Source organism: Gymnoscopelus braueri (genome assembly GCF_963280865.1).
Source record: "Gymnoscopelus braueri genome assembly, chromosome: 6".
Lineage (NCBI taxonomy): Eukaryota > Metazoa > Chordata > Actinopteri > Myctophiformes > Myctophidae > Gymnoscopelus > Gymnoscopelus braueri.
Window position 1 is genome coordinate 35,724,378 of NC_137607.1, and position 18,134 is coordinate 35,742,511.

The 18,134-nt window shown below is 41.2% G+C and overlaps 1 protein-coding gene across 1 annotated transcript in view; it reads left to right on the forward strand.

Moving 5' to 3' along the window:
• Positions 1-897: 897 nt before the first annotated feature.
• The window catches only part of LOC308086906 (NACHT, LRR and PYD domains-containing protein 3-like), a gene marked incomplete at its 5' end in the record, with an annotated part of 22,444 nt that continues 5,207 nt past the window's right edge, over positions 898-18,134 (forward strand). Inside the window, 2 exons of the mRNA XM_080430549.1 lie at positions 898-2,519; positions 3,066-3,239. Coding sequence (XP_080286675.1) covers positions 898-2,519; positions 3,066-3,239 — 1,796 coding nt within the window. The remainder of the gene's footprint in view (positions 2,520-3,065; positions 3,240-18,134) is intronic.

Below are 18,134 nucleotides of genomic sequence, written 5' to 3' on the forward strand. Positions count from 1 at the left end.
AATCCCTGCGGCTGGGTTTGGATCCGCCCTTCAAGACCATCGATTGGGCTCGTTCTTTCAGTATACTTTTAGTGTGACTTGCATCAATCTAAAAGAGCTTAGCAATATAAGTCATTGATTGTATCAACACATACTAAGAGTTGTGCCAATTATGTTTAAATGTTCACATAGGGTGTTGCCCTAAAATAACCTATCTACAAATTAAGAACACATCGTGAAGCAATTATCTTGTAGATCTACTCAGCGTTACCTAGAAATGACAATAAATCAGTGACCTCTTGATGAGATCATAAACAGTACAGACATATCATAAACACGATAGACAGCAACCCCAGGGTTAGAACACATTTTACCAAATAAAAAGATGTGTCACTTGCTTTCACATTCTTTGTAATGAATTGTATGTAAAGTTGTAACTTTTTTAGTGATTGCATAGTTAGCCCAATCTTTATGGTAGAGTATGTTAATACAACATAACATAACATATACAATTAGGGTGGTTGTATTTGGTCTCCCAGCTTTTTGTTGAAACATTTAGATCATGTGTCTGGTTTGACACGACTGGTTAACAAATGCCTGAAGGTCAAAATTTGATTTCTTCCCTGAGACAGGTAGACAGGCTCTAATAGCTCAGTGGTAAATATTGCAGCACTGCTGCCGGAGGCCCTGATTTAAATGTCATTCATTTATAAAAGCAATAAAGTCATGTTAAAACTTTATTGTTGTCTTATCTTTAAATCAAATAATAGAAAAGGATCAATAGCAGTATTGATAAAGACTGCTATTAAGATATTAAGATAAAGATCATTAAGCAGTATAAAAAATCTTATCAGCAACACAAATGCTGCTTTATCCAGATATTTCTATCAAATAAGTTTTGAGCATGAGGTCACACAGATGGGGATGAAGAACGCAGGGCAGGAGATCAAACTCAGTGAAATCTTTAAATCACCCTCTGGACAAAACATCCACATAAGAACAGTGATGTCCATTGGTATCGCAGGAGTTGGCAAAACCTTTCTTGTGCACAAGTTTATCTCTGATTGGGCAACGACAGAAATGCAACATCCCCATCTCATATTTGTGCTCCACTTCCGCCGGCTAAATTTGCTGCATGGAAAAAGGTTTAGTTTGGCACAGCTAATTCACAAATGCATCAGCGCAGCCACATGCATCCCGGAAGAGGCTCTTAATTACATCTTCACAACGCTGCAAGAGTCAGGAATCTCTAGTTACGACAAGAGTCCCTTCAAACTTTTGTTCATCCTCGATGGATTTGACGAAAGTCGGCTGACCCTAGACTTCAATACTGACCATGACTGCTCTGGTCCCACCTCACTGGAGGTCCTACTGGTAAACCTGATGAAAGGGGAGCTGCTTCGCTGTGCTCACATCTGGATAACCACACGCCCTGCAGCGGCCAAACAGATCCCTTCTTGCTTTGTTGACATAGTGACAGAGGTGAAAGGGTTCAGTGATGACAAGAAGAAGGAGTACATCATGAAGAGATTCAGTGATGAGAACCAGGCCAAGAGAATCATCTCACACATCACTGCATCAAAGAGCATACACATAATGTGTGAAGTCCCAGTCTTCTGTTCGATCACTGCCACAGTTCTGCAGCACATATTGAAGACAGACGAGACAGGAGAGCTGCCCAAGACCCCGACTGAGATGTACTGCCACTACCTGTTAGTTCAGGCAAGGAGGGATGGGGAGAAGTATGAGACACAGGCTGATAGAACTGTTCTTCTGAAGCTGGCCAGACTAGCATTTGAACATCTGGAGACAGGGAACCTCATCTTCTACCAAACAGACCTGGAAAAATGTGGTCTTGGTGTTAAAGAAGCCCCACAGTACTCAGCCTTTTGCACAGAGATCTTCAAAAAAGACAGTGATTGCTTCAAAGAAGAACCCGTCTACTGCTTTGTTCATCTGAGCATTCAGGAGTTTCTCGCTGCAGTTTACCTGTTCCACTGTTTCAGAGAGAGGAAGATGAGGGTTTTAGAAACATTCCTGGCTCACTGGAAGATATCCCTGAAATTAAGAAAGGTCCGGACCCTGGACGACTTCCTGAAATATACCATGCGCAAAGCCCTAAAGAGTGAAAACGGCCACCTTGACCTCTTTGTGCGTTTCCTTCATGGCCTCTCACTGGAGTCCAATCAGCGCCTGTTGCGAAGCCTGCTGGGTCAGACAGAGAAAAGTCCAGAGAGCGTCCAGAAAGTCATCCAGAACCTGAAGGAGATGAACACTGATGCCTCTCCTGACAGATGTATCAACATCTTCCACTGTCTGATGGAGATGAAGGACCAGTCAGTACATCAGCACATCCAAATATACCTGAAGTCAGAGAGCAAGAGCGGGGAGAAATTCTCTGAGATCCAGTGTTCAGCTCTGGCCTACATGCTGCAGATGTCAGAGGAGGCTCTGGATGAGTTGAAGCTGAGCACATTCAACACATCCTTGGAGGGGCGTCGGAGACTGATCCCAGCTTTGAGGAACTGCATAAAGGCTGAGTTAGTAGTCATGTCAATATCAACACATTAGAACAGTCAAAATCATTCTAAAGCCCTTCAGTCATTTTATACATTTTGACTTGCTTTAATGTAGTTTTGTTATCTGTTTGGGTTATAGGTGATTGTTTTGACTTTGGACATATTAAAGATAAAACACTTCATATGGTCATGGTTTTTTAGCGCGGCACTCGGTGTGTGTGTGTGTGTGTGTGTGTGTGTGTGTGTGTGTGTGTGTGTGTGTGTGTGTGTGTGTGTGTGTGTGTGTGTGTGTGTGTGTGTGTGTGTGTGTGTGCGTGCTGTATGAAGTGAAGTAAAATGTTGTATGATTTGGATTGTGGATTAGTGGTTTATAATGCTTTATGTGTGTTTGTGGTTGGATGGGGTGGTGGCTGCACTTTGTATATCTGTTTATTTATAATTATTTGTTATTTTATTGTGAAGCACACTGAGTGTATCTGGTATTAAATGAGTTATACAAAAGAAAGGACTTGACCAAAGACAGTTAATAACACAGATTAACATTTTCATGTGTTCATCTCCATTCAGGTTGGAGTACTGTGGACTCACAGAGAGATGCTGTGACGATCTGGCCTCCGTTCTCAGCTCCAGCTCCTCTAGTCTGACCATCCTGCACCTGTTGGGTAACGAGCTGCACGATGCAGGCGCTAAGCGTCTCTGTGTTGGACTGAAGAGTCCACATTGTAAACTGGTGTCTCTCAGGTCAGTAGTCCTGAAGTTTGTCACAGTCCTGTCTTTTTCTTCAAGCCTGTCTGTCTCTCTCCCTGGTGTCTTTGCTTTGGCTTGTAAATCTATGTTGCAGATTGGTCCAGTCATTTGACTGACATCACTGTATCAATTATTGTTTTCATACATATTATTAATACTAGCATTAGTTGTTGTAGTATTAGTATTATGGCCCATCACAACAAACAGATAATGAGTTGGGACAGATTTGAACATCAGCAATATTTTAGAGAGAGAGAGAGAGAGAGAGAGAGAGAGAGAGAGAGAGAGAGACCATGACGAGTGATCAGATAAACGTGTTCTCTCTCTCCTTTGCAGATGCTCATCTCTCTACTAGTAGTCGGTAGAGGGAGATAGATAGATAGATAGATAGATAGATAGATAGATAGATAGATAGATAGATAGATAGATAGATAGATAGATAGATAAATGCTCTAGAACAATGGTCATCAGTCTGGGGTCTGGGGACCCCCAAGAGTCCTTGAGGGGGTTCCAAATAGTCCCCAGCAAAATGTATTTAGCATAAAAAAAACAGATCTACACAAGCTTACAAGTCGCCGCGATGTGACGCTCTGTAGATCTTGCAGATCAGCTATTTTCAAAAAATGTTGGGGAAAAAACTACATTTTAATATGGGGGTACTTGACATGAAAGGTTTGAGAACAACACTGGTCTATTCAATTCAATTCAATTCAATTTTATTAAAGTGTCAAATCACAACAAGTTGTCTCAAGACACTTTACATGTAGAGAAGAGACCCGACATCCCACCCTGAGCAAGCAATTTTGCGACAGTGGCAACGAAAAACTCCCTCTTAACTGGAAGAAACGTCAGGCAGACCCTAGGCTCTAGGGTGGCGGCCTTCTGCCTCGACCGTGTCGGGGGAAAGAAGAGAGAGAGAGGGAGAGACAGACAGAGGAGAGACAGAGAGAGATACAGTGCAAGTAGTAACAATAACACTAGCAGCAAATATAATAGTGTAAGATAGTATATGATAATATAATATAATAAAATAATATAGTACAGCAATAGTGTGTATGCAGTATATAATGGTATAATAAAAGAATGTTAAGATAATATACAGTATAGTGTAGTGGTATAGTGTAATGTAGTAGAAATCCACGGTCGTGCTCCATGGAGAGGCCCGGTCCGCAGTCACAGTATTGAGCCGCAGCTGGGGGTCCATGGACCTGCGACGTGGGAAATAAAAGAAACTCCGGGGAGCAGGTCCCCGGTTGTAGAATTAGTGGCAGGCCTTACTAGAGCGTGAATCTGTACAGGGTTAATTACGATTGTACCAATGGGACACAAACCCACACAACCAAAGGGAGGACGAGAAAGGAGAGGACGAGAGGAGAGAGGAAAAAGGGGGGGGGGGAGAGGATGACTATAGGGTGACTGAGTCTATACACTTTGGCTATAGGCTTTATCATAGAGAAAGGTTTTTAGTCTAGTCTTAAATTTACAGAGTGTGTCTGCTTCACGGACTGAGACTGGGAGAAGGTTCCACAGCTGAGGTGCCTGAAACTTAAATGCTCTACCTCCTGTTCTAATCTTTTTGGGGTTTCTTGGAGCTGTAAGCATTTTTTCATACTGTGGACGCAATGGTGTTCTGGCTGGTTTATAGGGCTCGATGAGTTCTTTGAGATATACTGGTGCCTGTCCATTGAGAGCCTTGTATGTGAGGAGGAGAACTTTAAACTCTATTCTGTATTTAACCGGGAGCCAGTGCAACGAGGCCAATGAAGGAGTGATATGATCTCTTCTTCTGGTTCCTGTCAGTATGCGCGCAGCGGCATTTTGGACTAGCTGCAGGCTTTTTAGGGACTTACTTGGGCAGCCTGATAATAAAGCGTTGCAATAGTCCAGCCTAGAGGTAACAAATGCGTGGACAAGTTTTTCTGCATCATTTTGGGACAGAATGTGCCTAACTTTTGCAATATTACGCAGGTGAAAAAAGGCATTTCTTGAAATTTGTTTTATGTGGGACTGAAAGGACATATCTTGGTCAAACGTGACTCCCAGATTCTTTACAGTGGCCCTGGAGGTCAAGGTAATACCATCTAGGTTAAAATTCTTATCGGCTAGTTTATCTCTGAGGTGCTTAGGGCCAAGTACAATAACTTCAGTTTTGTCCGAGTTGAGGAGTAGGTAATTACGGGTAATCCAACTCTTGATGTCTATAAGACATGCTTGAAGTTTAGCCAGTTGATCTGTTTCATCTGGCTTCATCGATAGATATAATTGTGTATCATCTGCATAACAGTGGAAATGTATAGAGTGTTTCCTAATTATCTCACCTAAAGGAAGCATATACAGAGTAAATAGTATTGGTCCAAGTACAGAGCCTTGTGGGACTCCGTATTTAACCTTTTCGCGTAATGAGGGTGTATCGTTAACGTTTACAAATTGAAATCTGTCAGACAGATAGGACTCAAACCAGTTCAATGCAGCACCCTTAATGCCAACCAAATGCTCTAGCCTCTGTAACAAAATATGGTGATCGATAGTATCAAATGCAGCACTGAGGTCCAACAAAACCAGTACAGAGAGAAGGTTGTTATCGGATGCAATCAGGAGGTCATTTGTGACCTTCACCAATGCCGTCTCAGTGCTATGGTGTGCTCTGAATCCTGACTGAAAAGCTTCAAATAGCTTATTGTTATGTAAAAAGTCACATAACTGCTTGGCGACTGCTTTCTCAAGGATTTTAGAGAGAAATGGAAGGTTCGATATAGGTCTATAGTTAGCCAAAATGCCTGAGTCGAGAGTAGGCTTCTTGAGGAGAGGTTTGATGACAGCTACCTTAAAGGACTGTGGTACGTAGCCCGTCACCAGGGACATATTGATCATATTGAGTAGGGATGCACCAACCGGGGTCAGGACCTCTTTAAGTAATTTAGTTGGGACTGGATCCAAGAGACAGGTCGTTGGTTTGGAAGATGTGATCATTAAAGTGAATTCGGAGAGCTCGACCGGAGAGAAACTGTCCAAATATACACTGTGTCGCACAGCCACTTCTGAGGATACCACATCGGAGGGTGGTCCAGCAGGGGCCGAGAGCAGTAGGTTATCTATACTATCTCTGATAGTATTGATTTTACCATTGAAAAAAATCATGAAATCATTGCTGCTAAGGGATATAGGAATACGCGGATTAGTAGAGTCATGACTTTTTGTCAATTTGGCTAGAGTGTCAAAAAGGAACCTATGGTTGTTTTTGTTTTCCTCTATTAAAGATGAATAATAGGTGGCTCTGGCATTGCAGAGAGCCTTCCTATATATTTTAAGGCTATTCTGCCAGGCTATACAGGATTCTTTCTGTTTGGTTGAACGCCATATTCTTTCAAGCTTACGTGAAGTTCGCTTGAGGTTTTTAGTTCCAGAGTTATACCATGGGGCTAGCCTCTGTTGCTTTATTACCCTCTTTCTTAAAGGAGCAACAGAGTCAAGCGTTGTCTGAAGGGAGCCTGTGATACTATTAACAAGGTGATCGACCTGAGAGGGGCTATAAGTATAGAGATCTTCAATTGTGTTGGAATATACTGAGTTGATGGCTGATGGTATTGCTTCCTTAAATTTGCCCACAGCACTATCGGATAGATTTCTACCAAATACATTTTTGTCCAATGGTGAGTAATCAATTAATGTAAAATCAAAGGTTATTAAATAGTGGTCGGAGAGGTTCTCATTATATGGGAAGACTAGATGTTCAATTTCAATACCATAGACCAACACAAGGTCGAGGGTATGGTTGAATTTGTGAGTAGGTTTATCTACACACTGAGAGAAACCGATTGACTCAATTAATGTAATAAACGCTTTACTGAGGCTATCGGTTACTACATCCACGTGGATGTTCATGTCGGCAGCCAAAATGATTTTATCAGAGTCTAGGACTAGGCATGATAGAAACTCTGAGAATTCAGGTAGAAATTCAGTGTAGGGCCCAGGAGGGCGGTACACTGTAACAAATAATAAAGGCTGTAATGATTTCCAGCTTGGGTGCGAAAGAGTGAGAACTAGACTTTCAAACGTTTTGTAAGTCAGCCTGGGTCTGGGGCTGATTATTAAGTTTGAGTTGAAAATGGCTGCAACTCCACCTCCAATCTGGCCGGTGTCTCGAGGGATATGAGCATTTGTGTGACTTGGTGGGGTGGCTGTATTTAGACTGACGTATTCTTGCTCACTCAGCCATGTTTCGGTAAGACAAAGTAGATCAAGATAGTTGTCTGATATGATTTCATTTACCAATACACCTTTAGAGCGTAGAGATCTAATGTTCAGGAGTCCACATTTAATAATTTGGTTTTGTGGCACTACTGCATTAATTTTGATATGTGCCAAGTTTTTATGCACAGCTCCTCGAACCCCTGGTTTCACATACCTAGGGGGTCGAGTAGTTTCAATTGTTCTGATTTGTAGGGTAGGTGGCTGCTCTGGTGGAAGCACAGAGAAGCGTGTAGGACTGCAACTCTGCTTCCTGATCCCAACTCTGGGTGGTCATTGTTTATTGATAGACTCGTCTATATTTCTAGAGATGAGCGCCGCACCATCCCAAGTTGGATGTATGCAGTCTCTCTCCATCAGACCAGTTTTCCCCTCGAAAGTTTGCCAATGATTTATAAAGCCCACGTTATTATCTGGACACCACCTTGATAACCAGCGGTTGAATGAAGACATACGGCTGTACATCTCATCACCAATCATATTTGGCAGGGGACCAGAGAAAACTACGGAGTCCGACATTGTCTTTGCGTATGTGCACACAGACTCAATATTTATCTTCGTGATCTCTGATCTCTTACGTCGTGTGTCATTGCCACCGCAGTGGATTACAATTGTATCATAACGTTTATGTTTACTTTTAGCCAGCATTTTTAAATCTGATTCGATGTCGCCCGCTCTGGCCCCGGGGATGCATTTGACTATGGTCCGTGGTGTCACTAACTTCACGTTTCTCATTATAGAACTACCAATAACCAGAGTTGTATTCTCAGTGACACACTGGGGGGGCGTGTCACAGAGTGGGGGTAACGTCTCACTGCTAAACTCAACGGGTGTAGCAGCGAGTGGGGAAAATCTGTTTGAAACGTGAAGTGGTTGGTGTCCCGTGTTCTTTTGTTTATTACTACGCTTCCGACCAGGAGCAGTCACCCAACCGTCTCGGTGCGTGTGGGGACTATGATCAGTCTCGATCGGTGACCGTGACTGGTAATGTCCCCCTGTTCCCTGTTTTACGGGAGCAGAGGCTAGGCTAAATTGAGCACCGCTAGCTATGGTTTCCTCTAGCTGCCATAGCCTCTCCTCCAGCGCTGCAAACACACTGCACCTGCCACATACATCCGTACATTCAATAAAGTCGTCGGAGTTGTAACTATACATGTGGCAAACAGCACAGTAGAGAGGATAGGAGCAAGACGGGAACCGGGGGGGGAAGGAGTGGGAGGCCATAGCCCAGCAGCCCAGGGCAGCCGCTAAGCTAAAGCTAGGATAATTGTAAAGCCAACAACCAACGGCAAAGTTAGTCCCTTAGCTAGACAATCAGCCCAAGCAGCGATAAAGTCGCCACACAGTAGAGAAATAGGGTAGTAGTTAGCAGTGGCAGTGTGTGTTTAAATCACAACAATACAATAATATCAACGTTAGCGTCTTGCACAGCTAAACGATACACGTCTCGCCAGCTCAGACAGTATAGGAAGTGACGTAACACGCTTACCGTCAGGGCTACGTCAGGGTTGCCAGATCCTCAGGTCTAGAACAACTCTGACAGCTGGGTAGACACAGTTTTTACAGATTGTTTGATATGGCACTCAACACCTACAACAGCAAAGCTTGGAAAGAGATAAACTGCATCATATTTTAGAGGGAAATCTCAATGTTTCAATCTCAATGACTTGACTGACTATCATCCACTACATCAGTGATATTATTTACAGCATCACTGCACACATTGTACTATTGTTACAGTGTGAAGGGCTACTATAGGGCATACCTTCAACCTTACATTCCCATATTTATGTGAACATCCCCTTAACTTAGACATAGAATGTAAACGATGAAAATGTAGTTTATTGGTCATTATGGTTTATTGTTCATTCTAATCTAGCATTTCACAGCCTTTATGTATTAATGCTGTTTCAAATTATACAGCAACTCAGTGGTTGCATACAGAAGCGATACTGTTAGATAAAAACAAAAACATCTCCATGAATTCAAGTCTACATCTAGACCCATTGTTGACCTGTCTGTCCAGTATAAAATGCTGGATGAGTGAGAACTTTCTTAAGCTAAATGAGGATAAAACAGAAGTTCTCATAATTGGCTCCAGTGAGCAGAGAGAATCAATAACAAGTAGACTTGGTAACCTGGCTGTAGAAAGTAACACCACAGTAAAGAACCTGGGGGTTATTATCGATTCTGAATTGAATTTTAATACACACATTAATCATGTCACCAAGATTGCTTTCTTTCATCTTAGAAATATTGCGCGAATTAGAGACTATCTGTCGTTAGACGATGCAAAAACGCTGATCCACGCTTTTGTTTTCTCTCGGCTTGATTACTGCAACGCACTCTACTCTGGCCTGCCAAAGAAAACAACTGACATATTACAACTTGTTCAAAATGCGGCAGCCAGAATTTTAACTAAAACTAGGATGAGAGAACATATCACTCCAGTTCTAGCTTCACTACACTGGCTCCCGGTTGTTTTTAGGATTGATTTAAAAATTATTTTAATAGTTTATAAAGCTCTAAATGGTCTGGCACCTTCCTACCTCTCTGACTGCCTAGAGAGCTATGTTCCAAACCGGGCCCTCAGGGAGAGACAGCGAAATCCGCCACCGACTCGACTCAGGTTGTGACTGAAGTCGCCTAGGTCGTGATAGTCGGTTCAGTCGTGACCCAGCATAGCTAGTCACGACTCACGACGTCCAAGTCTCGACCTTAGCCACCTAGGTCGCTAAAGTCGCGACCTCAGCGACCTTATAGCGACCTTAGGTCCCGACGCACGTCGCCTGCCAGCTAGGTCGCCAGCTAGACCAGTGTGCCATGACGCACGGACCGCTCGGCAGCTCATGAAGAGAGTTGACATTTCACTTAGGCAGAACTCTGTCAGTAATCAATGGATTCTTGTAATTAAAAGTTTTCTATGATCTATCCAGTTTATATTTTCATTTGGTTTATTTATTTTATTTTTATTTTCTGTCTATCGAAGATATCAAGCGAAAATAGAGCGGACAATTACAAAGAACGGCCAGAGTCATGTTCCACTCCCAATTTAGGTGGGATTTCAAATACTTATTCCTTCATTAATCCCCCACGTCCCCCCCCCAATCCCCCCACGTTGTGCCGCCCCCCCCCCCCCCATCACTCGTCACTCACAATAATCTGTCTATCAAATGATATCAAGCCAAAATGAAACGTCGGACTGGGGAAGCGGACAATTACGCAGCAGGGCATTGAATGAGCCCTGTTCCACTCCCAATTTAGGTGGCATTTCAAATACATATTCATTTTTTAATCCATTGCAATAAAATAATGTTTTTTACAGCGTTTTTTCCTAGTTTACGATTACGAGTGAAAAGGTTCCAGCGCCTCAGTGCGGCTGCAGAGTTCATGTGTATCACTAAGTGGTGGCACTTGAATTAAGAGCAGTGGTGTAAAGTAACTAAGTACATTTACTCAAGTACTGTAATCAAGTACAATTTTGAGGTATTTTTACTTTCCTGGATTATTTCAAATGTTCAGGATTTTTTCTTGTAGGCTACTCCACATATATTGCAGATATAAATTATGAAATTATAAACCATAGGTATACATTAACCACTTCAGCAATATTTTATACATACTATTTGAAAATATCAGATCTACAAGCTCATCGGCTATTTTCAAACATTTTAGTAAAAATTGTGACCATTGCGTGCGCAATAATTGTGATCAGAGATTCAGAGACGCTCAGACAGTCTCATCATCTGTCCTTTCCACTCCAGAGAAACATCAGTCCAGTTACACGGAACAGATCACACACGCACACACACACACACACACACACACACACGCACACACACCCCCACACACACACACACACACACACACACACACACAATATATATATATATATATATATATATATATATATATATATATATATATATATATATATACTAGCACAGTTGACATCAATAGATGTCTGAATACATTACAGACAGCGCAGCCAGTGCGGTCTTTCAGTCAGTCAGTGCGGAAATGTTCAAACTTACCTGCAGGTTATATGAAAAGCATTATTCCCCGTTTGTTTTAATGGATATTTGATATGGTTGTATGAACTGGATAAAGTTAATGTTTAATATTGCAGCTCAGCTCCAAGCCTGGACAGTAGCTCTGGTCCATAGCCTTAAGGAGAACTCCTTCTAAGGCCAGAGCTATGGTTTGACCCACTTTTGCGCAGCGCACTGGCCATTTGTAATTCATTATTTTTGAGCAACTGTAAACATTAAAAATAGCTTTCATATTCTATTAATGTTTTTTTACAAAAGACATTTGGCCTTGGTTCGAAATGTTCTAAATTCTGGCTATTTCTGGGTGTTAATTTGGCTAATATATATTTTTTGTTATTTTCTGGGTGTTACTTCTACTGCATGCATTCCAATGATCCCATATAACTAAAGACCTTTATTTTATATTTTGGAATCATGACAATCATAGGCTGTAACAAGTCTAAGGAATTATCCCCACAACACTTCTGTTTATAAAAAAGAACTATCAGACAAGCACCCGTGTTTTTTGAGAGAGAGATTGCTGCATGGGAGCTGTCCAGTGCTGAAATCGCAAGCTTGTAGATTGGCTATTTTATTATCGAGGGGGGGGGTAGTTTTGGGGTGGAGGGGGGGGGGGGCGGGTGGGGTAGCTTCCCTCGAAGCTAGGGAGGGGGGGTGGACACGCGACCTAAGGTCACTAAGCTCGCTGAGGTTGCGACCTTAGCGACCTCGGTGGCTAAGGTAGCGGCAGCGCCGGGTCTGCTCAGTCAACGACCTGCTGCTCGACGGAGGTCGCTAAGGTCACGACCTCAACGGAGGTTGCGACCTAGGTCGCTAAAGTCCCGACGCACCTCGCGAGTCGTGACCCAGCATCGCTAGTCACGACTTACGACGTCCAAGTCTCGACCCTAGCCACCTATAGGTCGCTAAAGTCGCGACCTCAGCGACCTTATAGCGACCTTAGGTCCCGACGCACGTCGCCTGCCTGCCAGCTAGGTCGCCTGCTAGACCAGTGTGCCAGGCTCCCGAATGACTATCTATCTATCTATCTATCTATCTATCTATCTATCTATCTATCTATCTATCTATCTATCTATCTATCTATCTATCTATCTATCTATCTATCTATCTATCTATCTATCTGCGGTAGAGTTCAGGTCGGAATTAAATTATTATATGTATAATATCATCATATTCTTTATTATGTTGGAGAAATTGATGCTATTCAAGGATTATTATTATTATTATTATTATTATTATTATTATTATCATTATTATTATTATTACCCTTATTATTATTATTATTATTATTATTATCCTTATTATTATAGACCTATTGCAATAATAGACTTTATCATTATTACTGGAGTATTTCCATTTTTCTATACTTTTACTTCTACTCCACTACATCTCAGAGGCAAATATTGTAGCCTATTTTGAATCCACGACAATTATTTGAAAACGTTAGTTATGATGTAGATTAGACATATTATGATAACGGTAACATGGCAGTGGTTCGACCATCCGTTAGTCCTACCACTGTCTCTAGGGCTATACCCATAGCTTCAGACTCACCGAACCCCACAGATAGGTGGAGATATCAAAACCATTCGCACCAGCAGCTTTTTCAGAGCGCATTTGTCACACGCAGAAAGCAGCCCAATAGACAGTGCTTGGGTGAGCTTTATTTCAACACACCCTAGGCCATAGCACCCCCAATTAATATACAGTAGGCTACATGTAGGCTATCAGTATGTTGTGTATTGTATGTTAGCCTACAGCTTGCACTTGAAATCCACTAATGTATTCTGTGCGTCATTACGCACGCTGGGAACCTCCCGATGTTAATTGTTCCATTTACATAAGGTAAGCAGTGTCATGTCTTCATCAGTCTGTCATATAATAAACCATTACTCGTGTAAATACAAATCATTATACATATTGTAACTCATACAAGACTATCAGTTCACTGTCTCTATATGCGCTAAGGTGACAACAATGTATACCGCTGGCCTAAAGCGCCTTCAGTCCATACATTTATTATTCAGAATAATGTTAAGGGCCCCTTAGGGGCGTGTGTGTGTGTGTGTGTGTGTGTGTGTGTGTGTGTGTGTGTGTGTGTGTGTGTGTGTGTGTGTGTGTGTGTGTGTGTGTGTGTGTGTGTAGTCAGTGATGGAAGAAGTACTAAACATATTTACTTATATGTAAAAGTATCAATACCCTATTGTAGAAATACTCATGGGGATTAAAAATGTACTTGAGTAAAAGTACAAAAGTATTGGCATCAAAATATACTTAAAGTACCAAAAGTAAAAGTACTTGTTATGCAGAGTGTACCGTTTCACAAGTTATCATTATGTCTAAAATGTATAATAATCTTTTTAAAATAGCCAATCTACAAGCTCACAACGCCTCACATTGTGATGCATTGTGTGCTTGTAGATCTGCTATTTTCAAATAGTCAACGTTTAAATAGGGCTGAAGTGGTTGAGGATGTAATAATAATCTAAATCTACAAAGTAACTAAAGTTTTCAAATAATTGTAGTGGAGTAAAGGTACAATATTTGTCTCTGAGATTTAGTGGAGTAGAAAAATGGAAATACTCCAGTAATAATAATAAAGTCTATTATTGCAATAGGTCTATAATAATAATAACAATAAGGGTTATAATAATAATAATGATAATAATAATAATAATAAAACTAATAATAATAATATTAATAATCCTTGAATAGCATCAATTTCTCCACCATAATAAAGAATATGATGATATTATACATAATAATTAAATTCCTGAACTCTACCGCAGATAGATAGATAGATAGATAGATAGATAGATAGATAGATAGATAGATAGATAGATAGATAGATAGATAGATAGATAGTCAGTCGGTTGGGAGCCTGGCACACTGGTCTAGCTGGCGACCTAGCTGGCAGTTGACGTGCGTCGGGACCTAAGGTCGCTATAAGGTCGCTGAGGTCGCGACTTTAGCGACCTAGGCGGCTAAGGTCGAGACTTAGGTCGTGAGTCGTAACTAGCGATGCTGGGTCACGACTCGCGAGGTGCGTCGGGACTTTAGCGACCTAGGTTGCAACCTCCGTTGAGGTCGTGACCTTAGCGACCTCCGTCGAGTAACAGGTCGTTGACTGAGCCGACACGTCGCTGCCGCTACCTTAGCCATCGAGGTCGCTAAGGTCGCAACCTCAGCGAGCTTAGTGACCTTAGGTCCCGACGCACGTCGCCTGCCGGGCCCGAGCCATGCTCCCGACCGACCGCACGGACCGCGTCGGCTGCGTGTCCACCCCCCTCCCTAGCCCCTCGAAGCTACCGTATATTATATAGTTATATGAGATCATTGGAATGCATTACGCAGTAGAAGTAACACCCAGAAAATAACAAAAAATATAAATTAGCCAAATTAACACCCAGAAATAGCCAACATTTAGCACATTTCGATCCAAGGCCAAATGTCTTTTGTAAAAAATATTAATAGAATATGAAAGCTATTTTTTATGTTTACAGTTGCTCAAAAATAATTAGGCCAGTGCGCTGCGCAAAAGTGTTTCCTTAAGGATATGGACCAGAGCTACTGTCCAGTCTTGGAGGCGCTGAGCTGCAATATTAAACATTAACTTTATCCAGTTCATACAACCATATCAAATATCCATTAAAACAAACGGGGAATAATGCTTTTCATATAACCTGCAGGTAAGTTTGAACATTTCTATAAAGAAAGGCCGCACTGACTGCGCTGTCTGTAACGTATTCAGACATCTATTGATGTCAACTGTGCTAGCATATATATATATATATATATATATATATATATATATATATATATATAGTGTGTGTGTGTGTGTGTGTGTGTGTGTGTGTGTGTGTGTGTGTGTGTGTGTGTGTGTGTGTGTGTGTGTGTGATCTGTTCCGTGTAACTGGACTGATGTTTCTCTGGAGTGGAAAGGACAGATGACGAGACTGTCTGAGCGTCTCTGAATCTCTGATCACAATTATTGCGCACGCAACAATGGTCACAATTTTTACTAAAATGTTTGAAAATAGCCGATGAGCTTGTAGATCTGATATTTTCAAATAGTATGTATAAAATATTGCTGAAGTGGTTAATGTATACCTATGGTTTATAATTTAATAATTTATATCTGCAATAGATGTGGAGTAGCCAACAAGAAAAAATCCTAAACATTTGACATAATCCAGGAAAGTAAAAATACCTCAAAATTGTACTTGATTACAGTACTTGAGTAAATGTACTTAGTTACTTTACACCACTGCTCTTAATTCAAGTGCCACCACTTAGTGATACACATGAACTCTGCAGCCGCACTGAGGCGCTGGAACCTTTTCACTCGTAATCGTAAACTAGGAAAAAACGCTGTAAAAAACATTATTTTATTGCAATGGATTAAAAAATGAATATGTATTTGAAATGCCACCTAAATTGGGAGTGGAACAGGGCTCATTCAATGCCCTGCTGCGTAATTGTCCGCTTCCCCAGTCCGACGTTTCATTTTGGCTTGATATCATTTGATAGACAGATTATTATGAGTGACGAGTGATGGGGGGGGGGGGGGGGGGGGCACACAACGTGGGGGGATTGGGGGGGGGACGTGGGGGATTAATGAAGGAATAAGTATTTGAAATCCCACCTAAATTGGGAGTGGAACATGACTCTGGCCGTTCTTTGTAATTGTCCGCTCTATTTTCGCTTGATATCTTCGATAGACAGAAAATAAAAATAAAATAAATAAACCAAATGAAAATATAAACTGGATAGATCATAGAAAACTTTTAATTACAAGAATCCATTGATTACTGACAGAGTTCTGCCTAAGTGAAATGTCAACTCTCTTCATGAGCTGCCGAGCGGTCCGTGCGTCATGGCACACTGGTCTAGCTGGCGACCTAGCTGGCAGGCGACGTGCGTCGGGACCTAAGGTCGCTATAAGGTCGCTGAGGTTGCGACTTTAGCGACCTAGGTGGCTAAGGTCGAGACTTGGACGTCGTGAGTCGTGACTAGCTATGCTGGGTCACGACTGGCGAGGTGCGTCGGGACTTTAGCGACCTAGGTCGCAACCTCCGTTGAGGTCGTGACTAAGGAAACGACTAGCGACTAAGGAACCGACTATCACGACCTAGGCGACTTCAGTCACAACCTGAGTCGAGTCGGTGGCGGATTTCGCCTTTCCTGCCCTCAGGTCTTCAAGTGCTGACCTGCTCGAGGTGCCTACAATGACATATAAAAAATACGGTGAAGCAGCATTCTGCTTTTACGGACCGACAGTGTGGAATAAACTCCCATTACACTTAAGGCAGGCAGCCTCTGTCGATAGCTTTAAAGCACAGCTCAAGACCTATTACTTCACTCTTGCTTTTAGCTGATTCTTTGGTTGATTTTTAATTCCTCACTGTATTGCCTATTTTAATGTTGTTTTATGCCTTTGCTTTTATTTTATTTTATTTTATTTTTGTTTGCTTTATTGTTAAATTGGTTCTAACTGTAATTGTATTCTTGCTCTGTAAAGCACTTTGAGCTGCATTTCATGTCATGAAAGGTGCTATACAAATAAAGTTTATTATTATTATTATTATTATTACATGGGGTGTGTAATCGATAGAAAACAAAGTCATTTTGGGGTGAACCATCCCTTTAAAGTGAAAGTACTCATCACACAGAATGTATATATATATATATATATATATATATATATATATATATATATATATATATTTTTTAATGGCAGATCTACAAGCTCAAAAAGCGTGTGAATGAAATTTGAATGAATGAATGACATTTTTTATTTTCGTGTCATGCCACCATTTTGGCCCATCCCATATGGGATTATATGACACATTACACAGAAAGAAAACAAGACATTAACAGTCCATTAACAGTCCTTCCTGTTCATAGTACGTCCTTCCTTATAACATACCATTTAAATAAAACATGCGTACAGTAATTATATGAACAAAACAAGACGATGCCATTTTACATGTAAATGGCCCTCCTCCTCATTGACCAGGCCTTGTCAAGAAATGAAGCAAAAGAAAAAATGTCTTGTTGAAATAGACGTTTCAGATTCTCTGAGTCATCCAACCACACAAATTCATACTTAGGATCTACCTTATTAAAAAAGTATCTGCCTGATAAGAGTTGTAGAATGGACAAAATGCAAAACACAAAACAAAATGCATTTCATTTTCAATTTCATTAAGATCACACAAACCACATAATCTATCCTCCTCAACCATGCCTACATATCTACCCGTCTCAATATGAAGACCAAGTATGCCAGCCCTGATTTGAGCACATAGGCTTCGTTTCTTTTTTGACAAATGATACAATACATAATTTTCTGGACAATAGTATGCTTTTTCTCACAATAAGTGTGGAGCTTTGGTTTATTTCATATATCCAGAGCCCATCTGTCCTTTACCTGTTGAAAAATATTTTATTTTATTACCATACTCTCTACTTTTTCTTTATTATAAAAATGGTCTTCATACCCTGCTCTCAAAAGAATGTCATACATGTCCGTAGCCCATGCGCCCTTGATCAAAATGTCCCACTCAAAGACCTTTCTTACAATTCT